Source organism: Aricia agestis, chromosome 9 (assembly GCF_905147365.1).
Source record: "Aricia agestis chromosome 9, ilAriAges1.1, whole genome shotgun sequence".
Lineage (NCBI taxonomy): Eukaryota > Metazoa > Arthropoda > Insecta > Lepidoptera > Lycaenidae > Aricia > Aricia agestis.
In genome coordinates this window covers 13,344,165-13,356,640 of record NC_056414.1, presented here as the reverse complement: position 1 = coordinate 13,356,640, position 12,476 = coordinate 13,344,165, and the positions used below count along the sequence as shown (strand labels likewise).

General features: G+C 36.7%; 1 protein-coding gene across 1 annotated transcript in view; it reads right to left on the bottom strand.

Annotated features, from left to right (window-relative positions):
* LOC121730705 (short stature homeobox protein 2-like) overlaps positions 1 to 12,476 on the bottom strand; it is a 31,826-nt gene that overhangs the window by 4,947 nt on the left and 14,403 nt on the right. The window contains exon 3 of the mRNA XM_042119844.1: positions 53 to 110. Coding sequence (XP_041975778.1) covers positions 53 to 110 — 58 coding nt within the window. The remainder of the gene's footprint in view (positions 1 to 52; positions 111 to 12,476) is intronic.

Sequence of the window (12,476 nt, the reverse complement as noted above, 5' to 3'; positions counted from 1 at the left end):
AACAAATAATAATTATAAGTAAACTGGATAGTAATTTGTAAGATTTACTTACCTTTATGCATTTGACTCTCGTGTTTCCGGCATTTAGCTCGTCTGTTTTGGAACCACACCTGCAATAAAATTATTTGTTCAGTAAAATAAACTAAAAATTTGGGGCCAAATTCTCGTACTTCATCACTACATATTATAAAACAAAGTCGCTTTTTTCTCTCATGTCCGTTGGTTCCCTTTAATCTTTAAAACTACGCAACGGATTTTGATGCGGTTTTCTTTAATATATAGAGTCATTAAAGAGGAAGGTTTATAAGTATAATAACATTTATTAAATAGTAGATAAATACTGTTAATTTTGGGGTTTCTAATGTGATGTAAATAATTACATTTTTTCCGCTTATAGGTATTGCAAACGCAGGCTGAACCCTACGAGATTTATCAAAATAATGTACTAAGTATTGTACACTATGAAAAGGTCTACAGAAAACTCTGCGATGGTATAGTCTATCTTTTATGGATACCCCACAATAAAAATTTTTGTCATTTACTTTTATCTTCAAATAATGGATAATTTTCGAAGCGATTTTAACCAATACGGCAATAATCCTTATTCAATTAAATACTTTAAATACATTATTGATTTAATATAGATCTATATGGCCCTGTACAGCATATGATTTAAATGAATATTTCAAAGATATTACAGATTTAAAAATTGCGGGACGTAGCTTTTGCGGCGGTACCGACCAAATGCGGGCCACGGGTAGTAATGGATATAATTAAAAACTACTGAATCGATTTTAACCATTTCTTCAATGAGTGACATAGGCTATAATATATTTTATACCCGTGCGAAGCCGGGGCGGGTCGCTAGTTGAATATATGTTTGATTTTCAGGTGGTCTCGTCCCGTATACGATATTGCACTTGAACCGTCAGTACAAACTAAGATTGAAACCGATGTTAGGATCTAACTAATATAGGAACTAGAATTTGATTATGTTAAGATCCAATTTCAACTTTTATGAGAAGAAAATTTTTTGAAAACATAATATTGTGTTCTTTGTTGTGTGGTAATACTTACAATTTTTTTTAATCTGGATCAACAAAGGTTAACTTGATAATACTAAATTTTTTCAGACATTGCTTGTTTAATAGATTAAATTATTTGTTTCAACTTTAAATCCTGTTAACCAAAACGGAATGCAAATTGTGACATCTCCATGCACCGCTCGGGGGACGCACGCTGGGCAAACAGGCACACATACAACACACACGTGTTTATCTGTGTAGACAACTATCTACATTACACAGTTACATACATTCAGTGTGTGTGTGTGTATGTGTGTGTGTGTGTGTGTGTGTGTGTGTGTGTGTGTGTGTGTGTGTGTGTGTGTGTGTGTGTGTGTGTGTGTGTGTGTGTGTGTGTGTGTGTGTGTGTGTGTGTGTGTGTGTGTGTGTGTTACCGCATTAGCGAGGGGCACGCGCGCTCTGATTGCCAGTCGTGCAGTCGGTCGTGTATCACGTACTATGCGGTTGATAATTCAATTTATTGTTGTTTCCGATTCTTCTGTGTGAAGAGAGGTTGCCATAGCCATAACGCTAAAAGTTACTTCTCAAAAAACGCCTACATCATGTACGCATGTTAGGGCCGGGACACATAAACACTACACGATGTCGTGTCGTACCATGATGCGACGTCGCGTCGTGGGAATCTACGACGAGCATCGTAAAAAACTACGTCGCGACATCGTAACGTGCCGCGATACACGGCACGGCATGCTCGTCGTAGATTCTCACGACGCGACGTCGCATCGTGAAACCATTCCGCATCGTGGTACGGCGCTTTTCATGTCATGCGTGTTGTCACCCGCGCACATATCTCGTCCGTATGCGGATGACAACATGCTCCATGAAAAACAACTATGAAATGAATAGATGTCCCGCGCGGCTTCGCCCGCGTAAATTTAAGAATTTTACGAAAAGCGTATATTTTCCCATAAAAAATAGCTTATTTCCCTACTCCCCTCACTTGGTCTACTCTATATCTGTGCCAAATATTGCCATAAAAATTGCTCCAGTAGTTCATAATTTCTAATATTTCCCCCGTTTTTTCCACATTTTCCTGAGTTTCTTCGGTCGTATTAGTCTTAGCGTGATAATATACAACCTATAGTATTACTCGATAAATGAGCTATCTAACACTGAAATAAGTTTTTATATCGGACCTCAGTTATACTCTTCAGGTTTATAATATTAGGTAGGTATAGATTTTTTTAATTATCGCTTGACAAATTCGAGTCTCGATCTAAAAGACTATGAAAAGTACCTATAACAGGGTCTTTATAGGCTCATAAGTCATAACCATAGGACGATGCATGGTATAATATGGTAGTGATGATGATGATGAATGTAATTTGCATAGTAGCATATGCTTTCCGTTCTTAAAAGAACGCCAAAACTCCCAAACTTGTATCTATAAAGAATCAGGAGGTCTCTCAGCACCTTCCGAACCACGGTATACCAGGTATACCTCGGAGCAAAATCTTACTTGTTGGTAGCATTTGCTTAGAATACTTCTCACGAAACCGAAGTCACCACATGTTTCCCTATAAGTTTTGAGGAGTTCCCTCGATTACTTATGGATCCTTCATCAGATCACCATTTTTGTGAATATAATACCAAATTGGGATGATACCCTATATACCAAAAGAAAATTTTTGAAAATCGGTTAACAAACGGCGGAGTAATCGTTGAACATAGGAAAACGAACATAACACCCCCCTTATTTTGAAAGTCGGTTAAAATTGTAGCCTATGTGTTATTCTGATGTATTAGCTATGTTATTGTAAAGTTTCATTGAAATCCGTTCAGTAGTTTTTGCGTGAAAGAGTAACACACATCCATACATCCACACATCCATACATCCAAACAAACTTTCGCCTTTATAATATCAGTAGGATTAGTAGGATATTAGTATGATAGGATGCGGTCAATTTTCATGGCCGCAGATCCGCGCGCAGTTTGTTGATAGCTCGTAGAGTCTCTACGCTGTGCTACGCGTAGCTTCACGTAGCACGTAGCATGCTACGACGTAGGCCTAGAATTGTGTTGAACAAAACTTTTTCGTTCAAACAATTTTTCAAGTATTCGCAATTTATAAATCGACTCAGATTGGACACGTTTATTATAGCCAATAACCAGGCGGTCAGTTTTCGAATCTGAGTCAAACGAAAATTTTAAATTAGCCGGCCCGGTGTCCTTGTATATTGATTTTTTTTTTATTAAGTAAGGGGGCAAACGAGCAAACGGCTGGTCATCTGATGAAAGCAACATCAGAAGAGTTGCGTTGCCGGTCTTTTAAGAGGGAATACGCTCTCTTCTTAAATACGATCTGGACTTGTCAGCTGTCTGCTTATTCACAAGAGGTTTAAGTAAAATTATAAGGTTTATTATTTGTCTTTAATAAGAGGCATAGGCATTTTTAATTAAATAAACTATTATATTATAATTATTTCATAAGTTCTTCTCGCCGGGCTAGCCGGAGGCAGGCATCAGTAGACTTGACGTTCAAAAACAGTGAAGTACAATACCGATTTAAAAAAAGTTTGATTTTGATTCAAAACTGAAAAGAAATAAAACGAATTGATACAAATTCAGTTAGAGTGTAACAAACAAACATTCGTCAACAGGGGCGGACTCATTAGCCGTGATTACATTAGACATTACATTGAGCGGGGCCCCGCACCGTGCCGATACGTCCCCGCGTTATGTTCGATCATATAATTTGATTATGTTTGATGCTTGTAACATACTTCAATGGAAGAAATCCATACTTAATATTATAAATGCGAAAGTGTATCTGTCTGTCTACCTGTTATCTTTTCACGCCCAAACTTTTGAATAGATTTTGCTGAAATTCAGTATGGAGATACTTTGAGTCTCGGGAAGGGACAGAGGATACTTTTCATCTCAAAAAATGTGTGTGTGTGGTACCCGCGCGATAAACTAATAGCAGAACGAAGTTGCAGGCAACATCTAGTGGAAACAAATTACTAATTTTATCCAATGATTTTATCACTTGCGATGTAAACTTTTTATAAAATTAAAAAATAAACAATTCACGTTGCTTCACGCACTTAATCTATTAAACGTATTGATTCTGTATCAATCTCTGCTAGTTAGTTTATCGAGAGACACACCGTAAATCTATTAAGGGTCCGTTTGACACTAGTGAAGACGAACCGCGCGGGGTCAGCGTTTGCCCCTGTGCCCCTGGCGGTGCCCCTGGCCCCTGGGCACTTAGCGTGCGATAATATATCGCCGGCACCTTGTTGGACACAGCTAATTACGTGCATTAGTAATAAGGGGCGAACGGTGAATGAGTACTGTTCAGCGTTCATGGGTACATGTTTATTGTTGATGGTATGATAGGAGGGTGGATGGTGCTGAAATTCTTGATTAATAAACAAATCAACCAACAAAATAAAGTATAGTCTACGCGTACCGCGTAATATTAGCAGAATTATAGACTTTGAAGACAATATGCAAGTGCTTTTAACTTTACAGGACCTAACCTTATTAAAAATTATTTGATATTTTGCCAGCCTGTTTTTAGTCTTATACTTAACTCATAAATCCCCAAGCGGCCGCGGTACCCGGCTGTCGCATAACAATTGAAAATCTATTGTGTCTGCGATAACGATCGAGGTATTTAATAAGCCCCTACATATAAATTTCTGGATTAATAAGTGCCAAAAATGTATTTGTAAGTATTTAGTATTTAAAGGGCTGTCTGCACTTTGACCTAGCTCGATGGACGATGATTACCACGATAATATTGTTGTGAACTACGAATAATAAAAACTAAGGAAACGTAACTCCCATACTTCAACCGTTTTAAATTTGGCTCCTTTTCGAACACTAAAATATGACAATTCAGATTTTCGCCAAGGTCGTATCCCAGGTAACGTATCATAATATTGCGCGCCGGACGACAGCCTGCGCGGTTATTGTCATTGTCATAGTTAAATTACGAAACAAATAATTGTCAAAAGCGGATAGTATTATGCAGTACACACCAAGCACATCTACTATCACGAAGAAACGAGCACATAATTATTATTTTAAAATCAAACATTTTCCTCTGATACTAAGACATCGATAATAATTATAATATACATGTAATAATTATGAACAAACCTTGTACGACTCGGGCCAATCTAAAACTTTCCGAGCACCTAGAGAAGACGTTTTCAGATTACAAAAATCTATGTGCTAAATTATTACAGAATTGAAATTAAAAACTTACGTAAATTTTATACAGTTTATAACTCACAATTAATATAATATTTTAATAACAGTTAGCAGTTTTTTATTTTTGTCCATTTACAATATTAAAGGAAATACTTATTTGTCTTTGTCGATTGGACGTAATTTTTCGATTTAAGATTTTGATACGTGGGAGAGCCATGCTTCGGCACGAATGGGCCGGCTCGACCGGAGAAATACTACGTTCTCACAGAAAACCGGCGTGTAACAGCGCAAGCGCTGTGTTTCGCCGAGTAAGTGAGTTTACCGGAGGCCCAATCCCCTACCCTAATTATTATTCCATCAGGTGACCCGTTTGTTCGTTTGCCCCCTTATTTCATTAAAAAAAATATTACATTATGTTTTTTTTGTTTTGTTGTAAAAAAATCCGTAGCAAGAAATATGAGAATACCCATATCATCTTATAACGCATTTAGGCCCGATTCGACCAAACTTGAAGTTACACGAGTATAACTATCATGAGAATAATTTTATTCCTTTAATTTACTCTAGGATATTATCGTTTGCATTTTACCAAGTTACTCAAAGAGTATGAAATAAAATGTCAATTATAGTTCACAATGACACCGACCGTGACAGTTGACACCCTGTTGTGCAACTATTCTCAGTTTAATATTTACTCCACCAAAATAGCCCGTGTAAATATTTACTCCCGTGTAATTACCTCATTCTTGGATTAGAAGTTGGAAAAATGCAAAACCAGCTTACTCTTAGATTAGGAGACAGTTATACTCGAGTAAAATTTTATTCCAGTTTGGTCGAATCCGCCCTTAGTATAATGTCAGCCAGACCCTAAAATTTCGTTTATGATTAAATTGTTACATCTTGCATAACACTGTCCATGGCGACTTTGTAAAAATTTTGTAATTATATTATTTTTTGATTATTGCACTTTTAGAATAACATGTAAATTGAATAAGACAAACACAAAGAGACCAGCTTACTTTTATGCAAATACCCTAGCATCCAACTTAAATAAACCATCTTTTTTGGGTCGACAAAAATACAAGAAATTTAAGCATAATTTTAAACAATTCACTTACAGATGAAAGGTTATCCTGTATTAAAAGTCGTATCTGTATTTTTACAGGGCATTTAGGCATTTTAACAACAAAAATATTGTAAAAAGCTACGTAAAAGTAAGTAAACAAACCTATGTAAACAAATTTTAAAATGAGTTTGACAAAATTGTCATGTCAACCTGGTTGAATGTCACTCCAGTATATATACACGAAAAATGTGTACCGAACACATGCATAAATATGCAATATGCATGTATTCGGGTCACATTTTGTAGCCTTTTGGTGCACTTTTTTTGACGGAGTTACTCTTCCTTAGTTTTTATTATTCGTAGGTTGTGAAGCTGTCTATGGCAATCGGCATGTAATTGGCCATATTGAGATCTAGTTGCCCATGATTATCATGGAAAATAATATAGTCCAACATAATAATAATAATAACTTTATTGGTGCAGAAAATGGAGATTACAACCAATGTTTCTAATAACTAATCACAGTTTACAAAATTACAATCTCGTCACTGGTGGGTGAAGCACTGTTACCCTTGATAGGTTAAAAAACCTGTAGTAAGGGTTAACAGTCCCTTTCCCTATAGATGTTCCAAATTAAAAACTACTGACGTATAATTCTAAATTGAAACAAGACAATTATATACTAGGGCATGCATATGTGTATATTTGTGTGTGTGTGTGTGTGTGTGTGTGTGTGTGTGTGTGTGTGTGTGCGTGCGTGCGTGTGTGCGTGCGTGCGTGCGTGCGTGCGTGTGCATATGCGTGCGCAAGTGCGAGCTTGCGTGCGTGTGTGTGTGTGTGACCGAGGGTTGATAAAAAGTTATGGCATAAGGCATTCCGTTTCATCGTAACTTTTATTTTGTAGGTATTTCCGGACTAGTTTCTTGCATATATTATATGTGGATTCATACACTGGTACTTTTAGATTAAACTTATTATAAAGATATGGGCCCAAAAAGTAAAAGAACCGTTTTGTAAAAGACAGTCGCGGTTGGGGTATTTGGCATATTTTGTCCTTACGACGCTTCGTAATCGCGATGAAAGTAGTGTTTCGGTGTTGAAGGAGAACTACATGGAGAATGAATAATTGTCGAATATTCAGCACATTACAGTTTTTGTATAATACTGTGGTTGGGAACAAGATTGGACAAAAAGTTGCAACCTTCAGGATTGCCCTATGAGATATCTCGAGCGGCTTCAATGAACTTTTTGTCACTCCGCCCCAGCAAGAGATACAATAAGAGATTATGGGTAGGCATAGGGCGTAATAGACTTTGCGGACTATTTCTTAGTTTGCAATGTGACGTAGATTTTTGAATATATAGATTAGTTTACGCATACGGCCTATCAGCGTGTTTATGTGGATTTTGAAATTGAGGTATTTGTCTAGCGTCACACCTAGATATTTTATATGGTCGACGGAGGATATTGTAGGGCAGTTACAAAGGGGTTGGAGTGCACCGGGGGAAGTCATGCAGATGTGTGATCTTAAAGATAAGCCAACTGTTGGTTGGGAATTGGGATTTACGGAGAAGGTAATAAAATTAGTTTTTGCAGAATTTAACGTAAGGGTGTGGGATTTGAGCCATCTTTCAGCTACTGAAAAGCCATTTTGAGCTTTGCGTTCCAGATCTGTCCATGATTCCGCCACAAAGGTAAGTGCAGTGTCGTCGGCATAACAAATAACTTTTCCAGGAATTTTGAGTTGGCAGAGGTCATTTAGGAAGATGAGGAACAGTGTCGGCCCGAGTATACTACCCTGAGGTACGCCGTAGTAAACTGGTAATTCATCACCCTTATGTCCACCAATTGTAACTGACTGAGTACGGCCCGTTAAGTAGCTTTTGAAAAATTCCAGCTGCAATCCCCTGATACCCATGTTTTCAAGTTTAGTTAAAAGTATGGGAATCGGAACGGTATCAAAAGCTTTCGTGAGGTCTAAAAATATTGTAAGAATTTTTTTTCTTTTATTTAAATTATCTACCAAGAAGTTTGTTAGCTCATGTATAGCGTCGCATGTAGATCTATTTTTGCGAAAGCCAAATTGCTGGGAAGAAATCAGATTGAATCGTTCTAAGTAGTTGACCAGTCGCTTGTTGACCAAGCTTTCAAATACTTTAGATAAGGCACTGAGAACTGCAATCGGACGATAGTTATTTGGGGACGTCCCATCTCCTCCTTTGAATATAGGATGGATCAAAGCCTTTTTAAAGGGCTTGGGAAAAATACCAGAGTCAAAACAAAGGTTGAATAAGTGACTCAGGATAGGTGCTAGGTTGACAGCGTACCTTTTTAAAATAGAAGATGGAATACCATCCCAGCCAGTAGCGGCATTGGCGCGAAGTGAATTGATTGTTGATACAATTTCATCCGGATCAGTGTGGTGCAGTGTAAAAGAAGAACATATCGAGGTGGAGGTAGGTTTTATGTTGTGGATAGAAGACTGGCTAACAGGTATGTTATCTGCAAGATTTTTACCGATGTTTACAAAAAATGAATTGACGTCGTTACAAGATTGAATTTTAGTGCAAGATGGTTTTAGTAGTTGCAAGGAAGGATTATTTGGTTTTGATATATTAGTGGCCTGTCTAATAGTGTCCCACAGTTGTTTAGAGTTGTTACCTGCGTTAAGAATTTGCTGGGCATCATATCTTCTTTTTGTGTTCTGTAATACATTTGTACAAAACTTTCTGTAACGCTGGTATGTATTACGAAATATTTGACTGTCGGGGAACTGTTTACATTTCTTGTTTAGGGCATCTCTATTTTTTATCTCTATTAAAAGACCGGGGGTAATCCAAGGTTTTAAAATTCTTTTATTTGATGGTACTTTTTTTTGTGTAGAGTTTTCGTTAATAGTTATAGTTAACAAATCTATTATTTCAGATGCTAATATGTTGGGGTCTTGAATTAGAAAATAATGGTCTAAATTTAAGTTTAAAATTGACTGATCAAGTGATTTATAATTGATATTGTATTTGTAAGTGTTATATGTAGTGGCTTTTCTAACAAAAGGTTGAGTGACAGATACTAATGTTGAGTAATGATCAGTTATTGAAGATTCATATATAAAGGATGAAGTTGGATATTTAGTTTTAAGTATTATGTGGTCAAGGCAGTTATTTTCTCGTGTCGGAAGGGAATGTGCGGGTAGATAGCCATGGAAAGCGAGGGCAGTCAGGTAATCATCAGCTCGCGGGTCAGTCGAGTTAGGCTTAATGTCGATGTTAAGATCGCCGGTAATGACAACGGACTTGTATGTAGAAAATTTTGGTAGTATGTCGTTAAGAATTAAAAGAAAGTCAGCGATGTTATCATTTGAAGGCGAACGGTAAATACAAATTACAGCGATGTCTTCGTTAATTTCTACAGACAATCCAGAGGCAAGATTTTTAAAGTCCAACTCGTTGCACTTAGGTGATAAACCAGATTTAGCATAAATGACCACGCCATCGCTTTGATTACTGTGTTTTGTAGTTTTATAGGTAGTATAGTCCTCCAGAAGTGGTATGTTGGTATTACTTAAACATGGTAACCAGCATTCCGTCAGACAAATTAGTTCGCAATCAAAAGTCAGACGATGTAGAAAGGTTTGTAAACTTAAAAAGTTGCGATTTATTGATCGAATATTTTGTGTAAAAATTTTTAAAAAATCGTTTGGGTGTTTTAAGATATGTGATGTTTCTTCGGGTATGCAGGTAAATACATCTGATGTAGATAATTGATCGATATTATCAATTAAATCGTGAACATTATTAGCCATTTAAAAACGTAAACTCAATCAAGTCACACGACATAATATTTTTTTTTAAATAGCGTTGTGTAATATTGTGTCGTTGTTTAGAATACCCTGTAAGAAAAAATTGCGATAAGTGTTTAATGTTATGTGTTTTATTAATAATTTCAATAGATTCGCATGTGGTATAATCATAATATAATATGTATTTTAGTATGTAAGTATTGTACAGTAATGTTATGTAGCGTGTGTATTGTGAATTTGCATGTACAAATAATTTACTTTTGTCGTCTTTGTAATCATATAAAAATAAAGCAGGTAGTACGAAATAAAATGCTCGGTACAATATAAGGCTAGTGGCACATCGAAGAAAATAAACCAAAACAGAAAAACACTGATTACACACAAAAAAGGTAGTGTAATGTGTTTTATTAGTCGTTTTGATGAATAGGCATTTGGTATAATCATAATAATGTATACAGTATTTTAGTATGTAAGTATTACAATATAGTATTGTTGTGTGGTATGTGTATTGTGAAATTGCATGCATAAATAATTGATTTTTATCGTCTTTGCAAAAATATAAAAATAATGCAGGTAGTACGAGATAAAATGCTTGGTACAATAATATAAGGCTAGTTACACATTGAGGAAAATAAACTAGGATAGAAAAATAATGCTTAGACACGAGAACGGTAATGGGTGAAGTAAAGAGTTCTAGTCAGTCACCGCGCAATGCTGCAAGATCATTTTCTTGCTTGATTTCAACGCGCTGGTCACCGTCATTTTTCTTCATAAATACTCTGCCGTTGTGTGTCCAGCAATATTTAAAACCAAGCTTTTTCGATGTGTCTCGGGCCATAGCAAACAACTTACGATTTTTACTTGTAAGACTTTCGGCTACATAGATCGGGAAAACAGGTGCTGGTAATCCAATGGTCGCAGTTGAGAGCTTGTTGTCCATATTTTTCTTATTAAACACTTTTACATTGCTTAATAGTTTGTTTTTCAGGATCGTGGATGAAAACTCTGTCACTACAGTGGAGGTTCCAGTTCTTGTTTTAATTCTAAAAACGTCTTTAATATCAGCAGGCGTTACATTCACATCAAGAGTTTCGCAAATTTTTTGAACAGATGTACAAAGTTGCTGTTGTCCAGCTTTAATTGCGGTGTAGTAGGCAAATTACGAAACTCTATAACTGTGGACTTGGATCTTTTTTCAAGGTCGTCAATTTTTTCTTCCAGAGTTTTTATATAGGTAAGGTTTTGTTTACGTTCAATTTCCATCGAGGTTAGTTTTTCTTTCATATCTTCGTATTGTTTAAAAATAAATTGCATCGACTTCTCAAGTTCATGGGTGGTACTTTGTATGTTAAAGTTTTGTTGCTTCAGCACCGCCATATCTGCGCTTAGTGTCTTGAGAGTTTGATCTTGGTCTTTTTTCCATTCTGTCAACATATCGAGCAGTTCATCCTTTAAAGACTTTTCTTTAGACTGTTCATCTTCAGCGCCAGTACGTTTTTGCTTTTTCGGCCTTCTTCCGACGTAATCAAAGGGGATAATAGGATCTAGGTTAGCTATGTCGCTTTCCGAGCTAGTTTGTAAAACTTTGTTACCCGACCCAGGCGGTGATCTTTGTAATTTAGCCATTAATGTAAAGTTGAATGAGAATAAGTTCACACTTTCAGTGGTCGAACCGTCGTACAAAACAGAACAACCGGGCAAGATATAGTTGTCTCACTATTTTGTCCTTCTCACACACTTGAACACTCTCTTGGATTTATGTGAGCCTGGTACTTTAGCACTTTTAACTGGTGGAATTATTTGTTAAATTAATTTATTTAAACGATTTAAAAATACACAGTGGACACGTCTAAACACGATGGAAGTCCGGGGAGAAGGGACACATCCCTATAGATACGAAATTGTTTATATATTTTCTCAATAATGTGCCAACGTAGAAAGACATATAATATGGCTATCACAATTCACACAACAGTCATGCTGCGTATACGGGTAAACAACCAGCGATTTTTGGCGTTTATGGGTGTTTTCCCATCTACAAAGACGGGAAAATTGTCCTGCATCTAGGCAGATATTAAACACATAATGCGTATCTCTAATCGTCTATTTGTGCCATAGGTTTCTGCAATTCTATCCTACTTCCTGAAAATTTTCGCCATCGTTCCACGCGAAAAATATACCATCCTCATCACCTAAATGAGTGGCAGTCTTCCACTGTACGTTTTTCGCGTAACGCACAGTATTTAAACTCTGGAACGAACTGTCGTCAGCAGTATTTCCGGACCAACACGACCTGCGGGCTGCGTACCTTTAAGAAGAGAGCGTATTCCCTCTTAAAAGGCCGGCAACGCACCTGCAGCTC